This window comes from Excalfactoria chinensis, chromosome 11, assembly GCF_039878825.1.
Source record: "Excalfactoria chinensis isolate bCotChi1 chromosome 11, bCotChi1.hap2, whole genome shotgun sequence".
NCBI lineage: Eukaryota > Metazoa > Chordata > Aves > Galliformes > Phasianidae > Excalfactoria > Excalfactoria chinensis.
In genome coordinates this window covers 17,971,095-17,987,865 of record NC_092835.1, presented here as the reverse complement: position 1 = coordinate 17,987,865, position 16,771 = coordinate 17,971,095, and the positions used below count along the sequence as shown (strand labels likewise).

The 16,771-nt window shown below is 50.7% G+C and overlaps 1 protein-coding gene across 2 annotated transcripts in view; it reads right to left on the bottom strand.

Moving 5' to 3' along the window:
* Positions 1 to 681: 681 nt before the first annotated feature.
* Positions 682 to 16,771, bottom strand: part of GNAO1 (G protein subunit alpha o1) — a 119,817-nt gene continuing 103,727 nt past the window's right edge. The window contains exons 7-8 of one of the 2 annotated variants that reach the window (XM_072346808.1): positions 4,258 to 4,411; positions 682 to 2,382 (exon numbers count right to left, since the gene is read on the bottom strand). In XM_072346808.1, the coding sequence (XP_072202909.1) occupies positions 2,195 to 2,382; positions 4,258 to 4,411 (342 nt within the window). In that variant the 3' untranslated portion in view covers positions 682 to 2,194. Of the gene's footprint in view, positions 2,383 to 4,257; positions 4,412 to 6,472; positions 9,190 to 11,947; positions 12,102 to 16,771 lie in introns of those variants that run through there. The other variant, XM_072346809.1, reaches the window with a different exon arrangement.

Below are 16,771 nucleotides of genomic sequence, written 5' to 3'. Positions count from 1 at the left end.
ATTTCCAGCACTATATTTCCGTGTAAGAAAGAAAGGAATCAAGTGTGCTCAGGTGTGGAAAAAGCCATGTGTGTAATTATGGCATCAGCCCTTATCCTGCTGCTCCATCCCTTGCCCAGCGATGTGGCAGGGATTTGGGGAGGAGCTCGGTGCCGTGGACAGGGGACAGGTCCGTGAATGGGGGACATGCCAGAGCTGCTCCTAGAGCACTGAGGGCAAGAGGGAGCTTCAGGTTGGGAATTAGGGACAGTTCCTTCTTCAGAAGAGCGGTGAGGCCGTGGCAGGGGTTGCTCAGGGAGGGGGGGGATTCCCCACCCCTGAATGTGATCAAGAACTGTGGGACGTGGCACTGAGGGACATGGGCAGTGGGCTGGGGTTGGAACTGACGATCTGAGAGGTCTTTTCCAGCCTCAGTGCTTCCGTGTCTGAACGACTCGATCCCTCCTCCCGTAGATTCAGCTCTGTTCAGCGGGGTACACCATGCTGGAGCAGCACTGGTGCCCTGGATCCCAGCGTGGGGCTCTGGGGCTGCACCGATGCCAGCTCTGTGTGCTCAAAACCAACAAAAAACAGGGTGAAAAAAAGGTGATTTTTGTCATTTTTTCCCCCTTCTCTTGGTGGAAGAAGCGAAGAGGGAGTATGGAAAGAAGCAGCCGAAGATACAGAGGGGAGAGCCCAGAGTACAGACAAACATTCTCTTTATTGAGCTACACATGAATTTTCCATTAGTCAGAGAAAGAGATTGGCAGTGTGTAATATATCACAGAAACCTCACTGATTGGTAATAGAAAGGCTTAGAAAGACCTGGCGCTTTATATATATATATATATATAATATTTGTAGTTTCCTCTTTATTTATTCGTTTCCTTTTCAACAGGTGTGACTGCTCGTCTTCAGCAAAGGTAACTCTTAAAAGTGAAACAGTGACGACATCTCGGTACTCATCAAAGTAGAAATGGCGAAGGGTCGCTCATGAAAACGGTGGCTGTAATGTAAACACTACATTCCTTTTTTTTTTTAGCTTTTTTTTTTTTTTGTGGTTTGGTGTGGATTTAAAATTTGTAAATTATTTTTCCTTGCTTTTTTTTTTTTTTAATTATTATTATTTTTTTCATCTTTTTTTTTTAAGGTTATTTTTTGAGATTTTTTTTCTTTTTTTTTCTTTTTTTTTTTTCTTTTTCTTCTTTGCAGCACAAACATCCCCACATGAGAGAAAAAACACCATTCACTAAAAGGGAGGAGTGGAGGGGTTTGGGGGGGGGAGTGTGAAGAAAAAAGCAGCACAGAAAAGCATCCACTGGAAAGAGTTAAAAATGAAAAATAAAAAGCCAAAAATTACCCTAAATGAAACAAAACGAACAAAAAAGAAAAAAAAAAAAAAAAAAAAAAAGCAAAAGAAAGAAAAACCCCAATCTGTATTTAGATGGACACCCCCTGCCTGGAGCCCCCACGTCAACCCCGGGTGACAAGAGAGGCAGCGCCGTTGTGATGGGAGCTTGGAGGGCTGTGCTTCTGCATGGGGGAAACTGGGGGAAAAGACCCCGGAATGGAGAACGGCACGGCCTGCACCCCTGGCTCCCACCGGGGAGGGGGGGTCACTTACATTAAAAAGATTAAAAAGGAATGAAAGGAAAAAAAACCAAGAAGAGGAGAGTGGGTGGCAGCTCGTCCCCGCATGCACTGAGTGCTGCTGTGCGCCCTGCCCGACCACTGGGGGATGGACAGGAGAGGGGCTTCAGCTCAGCTCCTTGTTGGCCGGGGCGCATGCTGAGGAGTGAGCTTTGCCATTGCTACCATTTCCCTCTTTAAAATAAAATAAAATAAAATAAAAGTAAAGTAAAATAGAAACCACCCTTCAGTAGGGAATAAACCCGTTCACCCCGCAGAGAAATTAAATTAGAAACAAAGAAACAAAAAGAGAAAAAATAAACCAAAAAGCCTGAACCCCAGAGCGGGTGGCAAGGATCCCCCCTCCTGCCCACGGCTCTGAGACCAACAGAAAGGTGGTGGTGGATTTGTTGTTTTGTTTGTATATATATATATACGTATATATATCATTTCCTTACGCCTTTTTATTTACCAACTCTCATGATTATGGTTACGACTTTGTTTCCGTCCCGCTGTTTCTCCCGTCGCGCTCGGTGTGTGTGGTGCGGTGTGGGTGGGTGTGCGGGGCCACGCTCCATGGCAGGGCTCAGTACAAGCCGCAGCCCCGCAGGTTGTTGGCGATGATGATGTCGGTGACGGCGTCGAACACCACCTGGATGTTGTTTGTGTCCGTGGCGCACGTCATGTGGCAGTAAATCTCCTTGTTGGGGGAGCGGTTTTTGCTCTCGAATTGTGCTTGGATGTAGGCAGCCGCGTCCTCGTAAGTGTTGGGACCTGCGGGCACAGGGGACAGCAAGGGGACATCAGGTTGGACCCCACTGAGCTGATGCTCGCTGGGGAAGAACTGCCCCAAACTGTGTTTTTTCTTTTTTCCATTTTTCTTAGCTATTTCACTTTCTTCCATGGGAGCCCAGATCTCAGCCCTGGCACCGTGGGGGGCTGATGGCTTTGCAGGAACGGCCCTTTTGCCCCATCTCCCCTTTCCCCCCGATTTCCCACTCCAATTTCTCCCTTTCCCCCTCCCCCCTTGCCCCCTCCCTTTTTCCCCCAGCATTTACCCCTTTCCTCCCTCTTTGCCAGCAGTTGGGTTCTGCCACAGGCTCCTCCCTCCCTGGGTGCCGAAAATGTGCCCTCCCCCCTCCCCCCCCCCTTTTTCCCCAAGCAAATGGAGTCTGTGATGGAGGGCACCCAACCATCCCCAAGGATGCCCACCCATCCCCAGCAGTGCCAATCCATCCCCAAGGATGTCCATCCATCCTCGTGTTGCCCATCCATCCTCAGTGATATCCATTCACCCCCAGGGATGCCCATCCCAGCAGCACCAATGAGTCCCCATGGCACATCTCATAGTCTTGGGCAGCCCCAGGGCCAAGCATCAGTGGAAAGGATTGGGATGTCCATTGGGTGCCCCCTGGACCATCACCCATGGGTACCCTTACAGTGGGACAAGGGACTTGCTTGGGGTGGGCCAGGGGCACCCGGTGGTGGGTGGGAGCCCCTCGATGCTGCACCAATGCCCTTTGCTTGGTGCTTTGGGGAGCTTTGCAGGCTGGAGGAGGGCCAGATGTTCGGGTCGAAAAATGTGCATTATGGCATTAATCTGCTTACAGCAATAAGAGCAGCTGCACCAGGCTCCTCGCAGGGAGCCACAAAGCCTGAATTATGCCCCTGAAATCGCCTTTGGGAGAGTTTCTGTTATCTGCAGATTTAGTTTCCTTTTCAAGCGCACCGCTTCCCCTCCTTCCAGGCACAGGATGTGGTTGTAGGGCTGCCTCCAGCCTTGGGGATGAAGAATGGGCTGATGTGCTTTGGGGGCTGGCCAGAAAGGACTGTGCCAGTGGTGTTGTGTCCGTGCTGGGATCCAGGAATGTTGTGTCAGGACCCATCCGCATTGCCCCAGGGAGCCCATGGGGGCATAGGGGTGCACCAGGGCAGGGGCACCAAGCCCTCATGGGAGTTGCTGGAGCTCCTCAGGCAGGAGATATTTTCTTTCCATTAAAGTATTCAGAGCAGACATCTTTTTATGGTGTTTTCTTGGATTCCCTCCCCCCCCCCCAGCCCATGTTGGTTTCAGTTGCTCTTTTTAAAAAAACATACGAATCTCCTCTGATGTGAAAGATTTCCACTGCAGAGACTCCTTCCCCCCAAGACCACACTTTGCATCTCACAGAGGGTGAGGTGGGAGCTGCGGCCTTGGGGCACTCGCAGCCCCACTCCTCTTCGGGTCCCATCAGCATGGCCAAGTGCAGGAGCATGCTGACCACAGCCTCATTGCCCTGGTCTTCTCCATGCCAATGGTGGCCTTGGGTGGCTACAGACAACCCAGCGGCCTCACCGTGGGGCTGGTGTTGCATGGGGAGAGGACAACTGACCCGTGGCCAGTGAGCACCTCACAAGCCCCATAGACAGAAGTAGGAGAACCGCATTACCGCAAGCAGCAGAGATGCTGGTGAAGGCATTCACAGCGCTTCAGAGAGTGGAGCTTTCTGCACTTGGGATGCACCGGGAGCACTCTGACCCCTCATTGCTCACCACAGGAGTTCACCAAATATAAACGAGACCCCAAGGAATGCCCAGGGCTGGCGCACCCCTAGAGTTGCCTCAGCATCCTTGCCCCTCCCTGACCCTGAGCTACAGCCCCACACCTACCTGCATACTCGGGGAAGCAGATAGTCAGGGGGGACTTCTTGATCTTCTCGGCAAATAGGTCTTTCTTGTTGAGGAAGAGAATGATGGAGGTATCAATGAAGAATTTGTTGTTACAGATGGAGTCGAAGAGCATGAGAGATTCGTGCATGCGGTTCTGCAACAGGAAGCACAGAGAGGAGGAGAGAAAGGCAAAGAGAGAGAGTTAGAGGAGAGGAGAACTGTTTTTCCCACACTGAAATGGTTAGGAAGCAGAACCCCTGCAGTCAGACGGGTGGGGATGAGGTGGGGCAAAGGAACTGCAGCCTCTCCTCCACTGCCCCCTGCCTGGCAGGGCTGATGCCGGAGTCACAAGAAACAGTGGAGAAAGAGCTGTTGGTTCATCATCTGCCCAAAGAGAGCTGGGGAAGGGGCTGCGAGCTCTGAGGTGACCCACCTGTGGGGCCACACGGTGCTATCACAGTGGGGCGCAGCACAGGGCACAGTACAGCTGCTGCCCCATGGAGCCCCCTGACACATCTTCAGCCTCTGGGAACCACAGCTCCTGGCTGAGAAATGCAGGGCACAAAGGAAGCTGCTGAGCCCACCTCCTGGGCTGCTCCAGGGAGGCTTAAAGCATGCGAGAGCTTGAGCAGGAACTTAGAGGAAACCGCTAAAAGCCGGGTTGTTTAGTCGTCCTTTCATGCGTGAGCAAACCACACCCGGCTTGCTTCCCTGTGCTGTGGGAGCTGTTAGCAGAGAGGACAGAGGGACAGGAGAGCAGAAGGAGGTGATGCCGAGGGGCTGCAGGGCTGTGGGCCTGGCAGTCGAGGTGTAGTGCTCCTTCGCCATCCAGGAGCGCGCAGATGCTCCCTAATGAAATGATGACCCAATTACACATTTTGGAGTTTTCCATGAATGTTTTATTAGTGAGTCATTTTCTTAGCTACACTTCAGCTGCAGCTTTTGCATGCAAAATTTAGCAGATGTCTGATTTCATCTCGAAAGGCTTTGAGATTATGCTGTCGTTTCCTTGGCGAAATGGAGCTGTGAATGCCAAGCAGCCGCTTTCCAGAGCTTCTGGACCTCATCTGATCCTTACACTTTTAAAATACTTGTGTATTAAAAACTACTATTGATTGGAAAAGAAACCATCACAAGTGGATGCGGCTTTTCTCGCCTTGGCCAAGCAGCCTTTGCAAAAGAGCCGGAGGTTTTCCCACAGGCAGCGGGGCAGGCTTCATTTCCTTGTTCACCCCACTTCGTTCCATGCGTACATTATAAAGGAGTGATGGAAACAAAGGCTGTGCCTGGGGGTTGGAAGCCCCAAATGCATTGAGAACAGCCCCGATGACTTCCAGACTCCCACGCAGGACACCATCCTGGAGGAGATGTCAGGAAACCTCCAGGTCAAATACACAAAGCAAAGCCCCTCTTCCTGAGCCAGTGGTGCTCCTCGGAGTTGGCCCTTAGCTCTGCAGGATGGGGCTGTGAGGCCAGGTCCTGCCGAAGCCGCAATGCTGAACACAGTGAAGGCAGCAGCAATGACAGCTTATTTTCCTATGCTGAGGCTGATGGAAAATTTTCCATTCCTTTCTTCAAACTGGTATTCATGCTTTCTATTTCTTGCCTCTGGTAATGGAAGCCCTTTGGATCAAACACAAAAGAACAAAGTGACACGAGTGTTATTTTGAGGGGACCGAAAGGTGCTCCAAGTATTGTGTCACCGTGGTGGGGGAGAAGCACGATTTGCAGAAATGGACCAGAAATAGCTCTTTTGTCGCTGTGCTGGCGCTGATTGACAGAGGTAAAACATTGCAACGCTCGCTGCTTGTGCTGGGTGTGCAGCCACAACGCTGGAGGAAGGCTCCAGGCAATACTGCCAGCAAGCAGAAGATGCCTTTTGCAATGCGTGGTGCCAAAATCACCGTGGTTTGTCTGGATGCCATTCATGCAGATGCTTGCAATGGGAAAGGCTCACAGAAGAAGGCCGGGTCTTCTTCACCCTGGCATTGTTGCATTTGGCCACTTGCACTGGCGATGCACAGTGCAGATACAGCCACGCTGGGATGAAGATCTCTCACCTTCTGGATTCATATTTTGTCAGTGCTCTTCCAGACGTGAGGCCAGGGCAGGAGACCCAGCACATGGACGGCTGCTCTGAGTGCACGGAGCAAAAGAATGGCCGATGCTGGGGCCAAGAAGCAGAACATGCCAAGGGAGACCCAATAAAACCCTCTCACACTAGAAAAGAGCTGGCACTTTATTAACATTTTGTAACTAATAAATACATTACTGACAGCCAATAAATTATTACAATAGCTACCATTCTATTAAACCAATGGACAGTCACTCTTCATACAAAATTACAGTTAATGCAGTTGGGGCCATCAGACATGCGGGTGGAGCGGCTCGACGGTCCGGTGGGAGGACAGGACGGCACCCAGAGCCACAGTGATGGTCACTGCTCCTGTGTCGAGCTGCAGGGGGAAAGGAGGAGTGGGGAGAGGGTGCTGCATTGGGAGCAGGGTTTTAGTAGGGAGGGGGTTCCTCTTTCAACTCTGTGTGCGAGGCGGAGGGCTGAGGCTGCTCTGGTCACAGTGAAGGCACTGCGGGGCGCTGGGTGCTGCCAGAGCTCCGTCTCTGCGGGGTCATTTGCACAGTGCTGCTCTCTCTGAGGGGCTGCCTAGGGGCTCAGGAGATGTGGCCTTTCGAGCACGTGGCTGTGCATTCAGGTGTGCTTGTGGGTGTGTGCTTATTGCTATCAGCCCCTGGAAAGGTTTTTCTCCTGCAGGGTTCTGCATCTTTGGAACTGCTCTTCAGCTAAGGGAGCAGATGGAGTTTTGCCATCTCCCTGCACCCGGTCCTCTCACTGCATACAGAGCATCACCAGGTTCTCTCTTTCTGCTGGGACCCCTCAGTGTGCTCTGTACGTGGTACCCCACAGAGGAGCATTGCCTCCAGAAGGCACATCTGTTGGGAAGGAGGGAATAGAACACCAGCAGCAGCAGCTGGAATGGAGCTTTAGATGTACAAAATGCCAAAGGAAAGGAAAGGCTCCATGTGCAGCACTGCTTCCTGCCCCCACTCCCCAGCATGGGGACACTGCCTGGGCTGCTTCAGTTCAACCCAGAGCGGGGCACACAGTCATCAGAGAGTGGTGACACAACCACATCTGGGGTTAATTCACACTTTCTTCCCCGAAAATATCCCTGCATGCTCTGTGCTGGACCCTCCCGAGGCTTTGGTTTGGTGCTGCCTTCACTGGAGACAGTCTCTGTGACTTGGTGAACTGGAGAAAATATCAGGCACAGTAAGGTGTGGAAACAGCGCATCTCCAAACCCCGTGTGCTGCTGAGTGGATTCTGCTGATGGAGTTTTATAAAGCCTTGCTGCTGGTGAAGGCACTGGGACACTCTGCACATGAGGTGCTCTGTGCTGGAGCTGGCGGTTTCATACAATTAAGGTGTGGAACTAACAGCTCTATTCAGCCCTCCAGCCTCTCCTCCTTCCTGTTGCTTCCACCTCCCTTACAGTCCTTTTGCAACTTCTGTCTCCAACCTGAGCTCCCCAGCCCCTTCTCACTCACCTGTCCCCTGCTCTCCCTTCTTCCTCTCTCCTTGCACTTTTCCTGCTCCATCACTTGGCTCAGCTCAGCTCCCTTCCCTTGAAGCAGACAGGTCAACCTTCCCCGTCTGCTGGCTGGCAGGTGACCTGATGGGAATGCTAACTCTGGAGCCACCCCTCCAGGATGCAAGGGCATGGGTAACAAATCCACCAGCTGCTGCTGGCTTCCGGTGGGGCTTCCAAAAGCACCTCCCTGTCTTCCAGGTACAGCCTGGCTGCAGGAAATCAGTATGAATATTTCTGGTGTTCCAGGGCTGAAGTTAGGAACATCAGCACTGCAGTCAGCTCTGGGACACCTCTCTGCTGTCTCCACTGGGGCACTGAGGGGCAGAGGTCTATGGGTTGCCACCAGCATCCCCAGGGCCACCATGACATGCACAGAGAGCTGGCTGGCACACACGTCTTACCTTGGCACACAGGGAAGTCCCCACCATGGGCACTTCCCTACAGCCATTCCACACAGGACCCAGCAAAGCACAGCAGGGCTGGGGGTGGGAGCCATTTTACGGGAGCACCAGGCAGGTCTTAACATTAATTCTGAAAATATTGAGGTAAAACTGTTATCTGCAACAGTTTTAGGCGACACTTAGGAGGTGCTGTATCTGTGCCAGTCTCACTCGGGCTCTGGTGGCTGCGTCACTGATAGAGAGGGGAGCACAGAGCCGGGCTGCTGGGGCTCTTCCTGGGGCTCCTAGGGCAGGAGCTGGAGCCATGGGATCAAAATGATTCACTGCTGCCCAGGAGATGGCAATTTTGGAAGAGATAAATAACAAGAGTTACAAATATCACTTAATTTCAAGGAGAAAAAACCAAAAAACGGGTTTGGATCCAAACTATGCCATTGCTGACAAATATTTTAAGGCTTTGATTATTATTTTTTTTAAACAAGGTATTACTGTTTTTTGGCAGTTTAAATGCACTTTGTGGGGAATGCATCAGCTTCTTCTACAGCACTGCGAATGGGAACGGAGGAGCAGAAAGAGGCAGCAAGGGGAATTCACTGAAAAGAAACCCAAATAAGCCGGGAGGGGGCTGGGGAAGGTGGAACGCTGCAGTTCTGGGCAGAGGGAAGGGTTCACGTGTTCCTTCCTCATCACCCTCCAAGGAGGGGAAGCAGGAGGGGGACCTGTCTGCTGAGGCCTCAGTAGAGTCCGCAGCCCCGCAGGTTGTTGGCGATGATGACGTCTGTGACGGCGTCGAAGACGAACTGGATGTTGTTGGTGTCGGTGGCACAGGTGATGTGTGTGTAGATCTCCTTGTTGGGAGACTTGTTCTTGCTCTCGTACTGCGCCTGGATGTACGCCACTGCCTCAGTGAAGGAGCTGGGGCCTGCAGAGAGATGAGCCCAAAGGGGAAGAGCTGGTTAGGGTGTGCCCATAGACCTGCACCTGCAGCACAGCACCCCAGGGCACCACGCTACAAAGAAGTGTTGGTGGTTCTGTTTGTCTTTTGAAAGACAACAGTGCTCACTCAGAATCAAAGAAGGGCCCCGTCCAGCCTGACCTCATATGACTCCAGGGATGAAGCATCCATCGCCTCACTGGGCCTTTTGGATGACTTAAGATTGCATGGCCAAAACTGCGCCATGGGAAGTTCCTTGTTACAAGTCTCTGTGCCAAACCTTGGCCTTTACACTTTGGGCAGTGTTGTAAGAAGCTCAAGGGTGGCCACCCAGCATCAAAACAGCCATCCTGGATGACAGACACTGCCCTGGCTGACATCTCCACCTGGCACAGATCTGGGAGGCTCAGCTTCCCCCAGCCCCTGCATGGATCCACGCTTGGATCCTTCTCCCTCAGTTGGTGTTTTGATAGAATCACCAAATATCCGGAGTTGGAACGGACCCATAAGGATCATCAGGTCCAACCCCTGGGGAGACACTGTTACAGGATTGAGAAGCTCTCCCTGGGACCGTTATTAAGGCAACAAGGAGTGGCTGTTATCTGTGCACCCACTACTGTCTGAAAACATGGAGGCAACAAGACTGGAAGTTTGACAAGGTTGTGTGCCAGGAGAAGGATGCTGAATGAAGAGCTGTGCAGAGTTCAGGCCAGGTCCATGCGCTGAGCACAGACAGGATGCTGGGAGATGCAGGGATGTTGGTCACTCAAGGCCATGGGATTTAGATCCTGGATGGCCGGAATCACAAACACCAACATAGCTCAGAGCACAGCCCGGATTGTGCTGCTGTGCAGCTGAGCACGGCGGATTAGTTGAAAGCGCAGGTGAATTAAGGGGATGAAAACAGGCAGTGTTCTAGCATGCAGCTAGCACATTTGTGAATGCAGCCCTCTAATAATTCTCTGCCAGCAGAACTAATGGACATCACAAACTTCATTTCATTAAAAGCATTTTGTGTAACCGACTTTTGATGTCAGAATCCCGCTTGTCTGATTCACAAGCTTTCAGCAAATATTTCTTTTTGACTCCAGGGCAACTTTCCACTTCATGTTGCTTTTCCCAATCCTACAAGGCTTTCACTATGGGCTTTCTGGGCTGGGCTTCTAGAATGGCACCTTGAGGGAATCTGGGGTATACTGAGAGCTGGAAAGGGCTGCAATGTCTCAGCCTGGGATGGGGTGTTCTAGGAGCAAACCATGTTTTCCTCCTAGCAGTTAGATGGCAGCTGAGGGCTGCCCCCAGCACAGAACTCATCCTGGGGAGGACAAGTGGCATCTAACACTTCCTGGCTGCTCCAGCCTCTGTCATCAGAAGTGCGAGTGCGTGTGTTATTTGGGAATGGGATTACTGGGAGAATTCAGGGAGGGTTAACTAAATTTGGTGCACAAAATGTGATGAGAAAAGAATGAAAGGTGCAGGTTTGCTGCACAGAGGAAGAGGGAAAGATAAAAATCTTCCAGGAGGAAGAAGATAGTGATCCAAAAAGAGAGCAAGCAACATCCCAATCTGCAACCACAAAAAATGTGAGGTTGGCATTACTGTGAGCATTCAGCCACAAAGACTGTTCCACTTCCATTATTAGATCATAGAATCATATCATAGAATGGCCTGTGTTGAAAAGGACTGCAATGCTCATCCAGTCCCAACCCCCTGCTGTGTGCAGGGTCGCCAACCAGCAGCCCAGGCTGCCCAGAGCCACATCCAGCCTGGCCTTGAATGCCTGCAGGGATGGGGCATCCACAGCCTCCTTGGGCAACCTGTTCCAGTGCGTCATCTCTCTCTGGGTGACAAACTTCCTTGTAATACCCAACCTAAACCTCCCCTGGCTCAGTTTAAAGCCATTCCTCCTTGTCCTATTACTATCCACCTTTGTTAACAGTTGCTCCCCCTCCTGTTCATATGCTTCCTTCAATTATTAGATCTTTCAGCATAGATTCAAGTACAGATCTTTTAGACTAACATGCCAGGAAAACTGTGGTTCTGCCAGGAGCAAGGGAACAAGTGGATGGCTGTGATGTGATGGTGGTGACCACCCAGACCTTCCCTGCAAAGGAAACCTGCAGATGCTCCGTAGAACTCAGGCAGAGCTGATGATCCACCATGCAGCCCAGAGGAGCAGGAGTGGATCGCTCTTCCCTATTCACGGAAAAAATGAAGCGGCTATGTTTCCTGACAAAGAGATTCACTTCTTTGTCTGTCAGTTTGATTATCTGGATGTCTCTGGTGAACTTAAATAATTCATGATGACAAAAGTTTATTTTTATGAAGCTCTCTTGGAATGGTAATGAGGGTTTGTGGGAGCTGCAGCAGAAAGCTGCATGGGTGATGCATTCCCATCATGAGCAGGTCAGGCACCAGGCAGGCAGCAGGAAGCTGGACTGTGCAATTCCCTGAGAAATGCCCTCACTGTGCCAACAGCCTGACTGTGCAAATGCCCCGATGAGCAGCGGTAGCACTTCAGTGTCTAAGAACTTGGATCTGAGTCACTGCTGTGCTTTCTGTGACCCTCTGGAGATGGCTGAGAATTTAGTGAAGAAAAAAAAAAACAGCCTTTTGCAGAGAAATCAATGGGAGCACAGTGGTGCATCCGAAACTCTTTCAGCTCACTGCCTGCCTAAGTGGGAACACTGTGTGCAGCCCTCCCATCCCTTTGCCCTGCAGCCCCACACCTGAGCTTTCTCATTACCTGTGTACTCAGGAAAGCAGAGAGTCAGTGGAGATTTCTTGATTTTCTCTTCAAATATGTCCTTCTTGTTTAGAAAGAGGATGATGGACGTATCTGTGAACCACTTGTTGTTGCAGATGCTGTCAAACAGTTTCAGTGATTCATGCATGCGGTTCTGCAATGGAAAGAACACATCAGGCCAAAGGCACTGACTCGGGGCTGTTCAACATGTAAGGAAATCTAAAACAACTAAATTAAGGAGGAAAACAAACAAAAAAACCCCACAACAACTACAATATACATCATAAATGTATATATACATACAGCTGAACATACACATACGCCGTCCCTATAACAGTGCACATATACATACACAGATGCAGTCCCTATAACATCTGACGTACAGTTAGTAACTGTAGGGCAGTCAGCTATGCAAAGCTGTTTTGATTTTGCATAGCAAACAATTTAGAGGATCCCAGCTCACAGAAACCATCATGCACCATGCATGGACCGGGAGTCACGTTTGCCCTTTGATCAGATTCATGTGTCGGTGCAGCTCATGCAGATTTTCTCAATATATATTATTTTTCTTTTTCTTTTTAAACTTTCTTGAGCGTGTGCGGCACACAGTCGGCTCTTTACATTAACCAAGGACTGGTAGATCCTTGAATTAATCTTGAGTTGGAAGCAGACCTGCAGGTGACATAGGCTGGGGATGACCTTGCCATGACGCTTGCCCGGTTCAGTAATTTTGTTTTAGTACTGTCATGTCATCGGGCTTGGCTTGGAATTTTGGAAATTTGCTTTTAGTTTTCTTTGAACAAAAAGTGTCCAGCAGAGAGGAGAAAAGGAGGAAAAGTATTAAGAAAAACACACAGAGGGGCATCTAAGATCAGCCAGCTATGGGTCAGGCGGCTACCAGTAGTGTTAGCCCGCATCTCAGGGAAGAATGTTAGCTGCTTGCCACAAGGTCAAGAAGTCAGTGTTGTGGTTAAAGTCATGCAAAAAAACACAGAGGAAAGAGAGAAAAGGAATGAAAAAAGACTGGTGAGAGAGCTGCACAGCCCACTGCGCAGCGCGAGGAGCTCATGGCAAAGTCAGCCCAGCGCCATCTTCCCTGCTGCTTCCAACTCCCAGCTCAATTGCGTTTTTGTTTTTTTGTTTATTTTTTTCTGGGTTCAAGAGAAGCTCCATACCTGCCAAATTTGGTTGGTGTCTCAAATGTTCATTTTTGGGCCCTTGTTTGGCTAGGCAGGGTCGTGGAGGTGCCGAGGCTCGGTGCTGCTTGGCCGTTGGTGCCCGCGTCCGCCGGGCGTGCTGAGGACGCTGTTATGGCACAGCGTGGTGCCGCCGAGGCACACGCAGGACTCGCAGATGTCGCGGCCACGCGGTTGCAGTGCCGATGGTTTTTGGCGCAGAGCGGCGCAGCCCCCCGCTATTTGGCAATCCTGCAGGGCAGGACGCAGCCCGGCGCACCGCCTGCCCCATCCCACTCTGATCCACACACACATTATTGAGCCCAGAGCGGTGCTGATTAGCGCTCCCCTTTGCGTTGCTGCACGTTAGCTGCTGACGGATGTAGCCCTGCAGGACAGGACCACCCTCCTCCACAATGGCACACCAGGAGGTTGTAACCATGTGCAAATGTGCAAATACACAAATACACGTAGTTAGCGCTGCCAGCCGCAATCTGCATGTTGGGGTCATCCCAGGTCTGTGCACTGAATTCCCGCTCGCTCGCTGCGTTACGCCTGGTGTCAGAATTGTGCCCACGTGGAAACCCGTAAACATTTGGTATAGGCCGCACCCAGAGCCCATTGGGAGGAGAAGGGAGAGCGAAGGGTGGTCAGGGGGATGAGGAGCAAAGACACTCAACTGCTGCTCAGCAGGGTCCCCCACAGAACATTTTGAAAGCATTTTTATCATCTGTACTGATTGAAAACAAAAGCAGAGAGAAACACAGGAATGCGTCCCACGGCATCGTCATACTTACTGTGCCATCCTCACCGCCCTGCCCAGCAATGCCGTGCTGCACACCACGCATGGCCCACAGAAGCACAGCTCTGCCAGTGCCCCACAGAAGCCCCTCTGCTCCCTTCCTGCCAGGCACCACAGTGCCTTACCAAGGAGAAGCAACTCTGGCTCTCAGTCTCAGCCAGAACATACACATTGCACCAATCAGTGTATTCCTGGAAGGATGACGGTTAGGGCAAAATTCTGTGTTCCTTTCTACTTCCAGAGGCAATTCTGAATCCCCACGGGGCTGCCTGACCTGGCCTCTCTTGTATTTTCCTTGGCAACTAAGTGCTAACTAGCATGCAAATTATAAGGATATTGGCCATTATCCTAAGCACAGAAACCCCATATTCCCCTCCTGGTTTATTTCCAAAGACACCCAGGCTGCTGCCGCTTGCTAAGGAAATTTCTGAGTGCTGCAATTCAATTTTCCATGTCCAATGACAGCACAGAGCACGCTAACCAGGTCATGAAACAAAATACAAACCAACAGGCCAATACTAATGCACACCCAGGCTCACACACACGGTGCCTCCAACCCATTACACATAGCAATGGGGACACAGACAATACTCTCATGTCTTAGCTCAATATGGATGACCTAAATATTGTCATTCCAGAGGCAGCAATATGCAGCATCCTCCTCTCTTGTGACAGCTGCTTTGCTGAAGGAGCAGAGGACATATGGTTCCCACAACACATCCCATACCATCACTGTCTTAAAACATGAGGAGGAACAACGCAAACCTGCCTTCATTCATCATCTCCTCCAGTTTCACTGATGGATGTAACTGCTGTCCCTCTCTCCTCCCAGTCACAGAGTTGAGGCTTTGCATCTGATAGTCTCCTCTCTCTTTGTCTCACAACTGAGACAAAATATCACTGTTATGCAAAACCAAGCACTGCCTGAATTTCCTTGTAGGTTTGCTCCTCACTGCTTGTGCATGCTGCCCTGCAGCCTGCTCCAGGACAAGTGGCATACAATGGTATGTGGGGCAATGTGAGTGACTGGGAATTCCTTTGCAAAGCATGATCTGCAGGGAAGATGGGACAAGACATCTCAGACGCAGAAAGTTTTCTTCCTGTCCTGGATGCAGAGAAGCACTTGCCTTCCTTGGCATCCATGGAGTTGCTCTATGTGGCAGGGAGCTGGGAAGAAAACATGTCCCTTCTAAAACATGACAGCCCTTAGGGACCCTTCCCTACCTGCTTCAGGATGGGGCAGCTCAGTGGGTATTTCACCAGGCTCTTTGCTCAGTCTTGTTTGAAAGAACTGCAAGCCACTGTGAAACCCTGTGCTTACTGCCAAGAGGATACTGACATACTATATATCTGTGCACCAGCTCTGCAAGTGTTTTAGAGCACCTGGCTTGCATCAGGGCTCCTTCCTTCCCTTGCCAGCACCAAAAGCTCTGCAGGCATCTTCACACCTGTGCAGCCCCCAAACCTTCAGTGGCTTAACTAAGTTGGAAGCGCCTGCATCACAGCACACATTTCTACAGAAAATAAAGACGAAGGAACAGCACCCAGCCTCTAGCTGCTCTCTCTTTCGTGTTTTCTAAGTGAGAAGCAATAAAATCTGATTTACGTCAGTAAAACCAGCAGATGTGACAGATGCAGGCAGACAGCAAATCAGCTGGCTGAAGAGATGCTGCATTCTGCTGCCTGTTTGGAGAGGAACCACGCTACCAGGGAACATGGTGAGTGCCTTGGGCCATGCTGACAGGGTGTCTGCAGGACTGCACTTCCCACTGTCCACGGTACAGGCAAGACGCCATGCTGTTGTTTTGCCACTTTGCACTGGCCACACTCCAGTTGTTTATTTGGGTTAGGAAGAGGCGTCCCATCGTGCTGGAAAAGAGCACTCTCCCCACTTACAGTGAATGTGTAAACGAACAGCAGCTCCCTCTGCCCTCCTGTTGCTCAGCATCCACAGGAAGTCTTTGTCAGAAGGGAACAGTGAGCAAATGCTGGTGCTGTGCTGGACCCTTACTGATGTAAAAGCAAAGCTAGAGCTGGGCAGATCTTGATTTCAGCAGCAGCATCATGGTTTGGGTGTCACAGCCAAAGTCAAACCAGCAGAACATCTTACTCTTCTCTCAGGCTACAGCTCAGCTCCCTGCCCTGAACACCTGTCCTTTCCCTGCATATTGGTCCCACCTCCATTATGCCATTATGTGCCCCCCACACCCCCCCAGCCCCAGGGCTGCACGGCACTGAGTTAGTGCCTGGGATCTCACCAGGAGATTATGGTTCCTCCCAGTGAATCCTACAGAACTGTGCATCCCTCACCAGGGACAAGGACAGAAGGAGGTAAAAAAGTAAGGGTTGTAAATGAGCAGTCACAAGGAGACATCGGGTATCTTCATCGGTCTGCTTAGCTACCTGGAGGTAAATAATCGTTATGTGAACACCACCCTGAATTCTGGACCTGGTACCACCTACACAAACTTCAGGTGATTTCATTCAACATTTTTCCAGCACTCAAATATCTAGTTTGGAAAAGGCTGCCTCCTCCGGTCTTTTGGGAAAAGACAAGTGGTAACAAGCAGCATATGTTCCTCGATTTCCTCCTCACCAGCAGGACTGATATCTCACAAGCAGGAAAATAAAGACCCTCAGACAGGCAGGGCTGGCAGGTGTGAGACTGAGCACAGATGTAATAATTATCCAGGTTGAAGTATGGCTTTTGGCTCCTTTTCGTTAGACAAATGCAACCGGGTGCTTGCTGCACTTGTTAGTACCCAAAGCTTTCATCTACATCACACTGAATGAATGGCTAGAACACAACAATGAGTCCTCTCACATCTTTTTTGTGTATTTAACTCA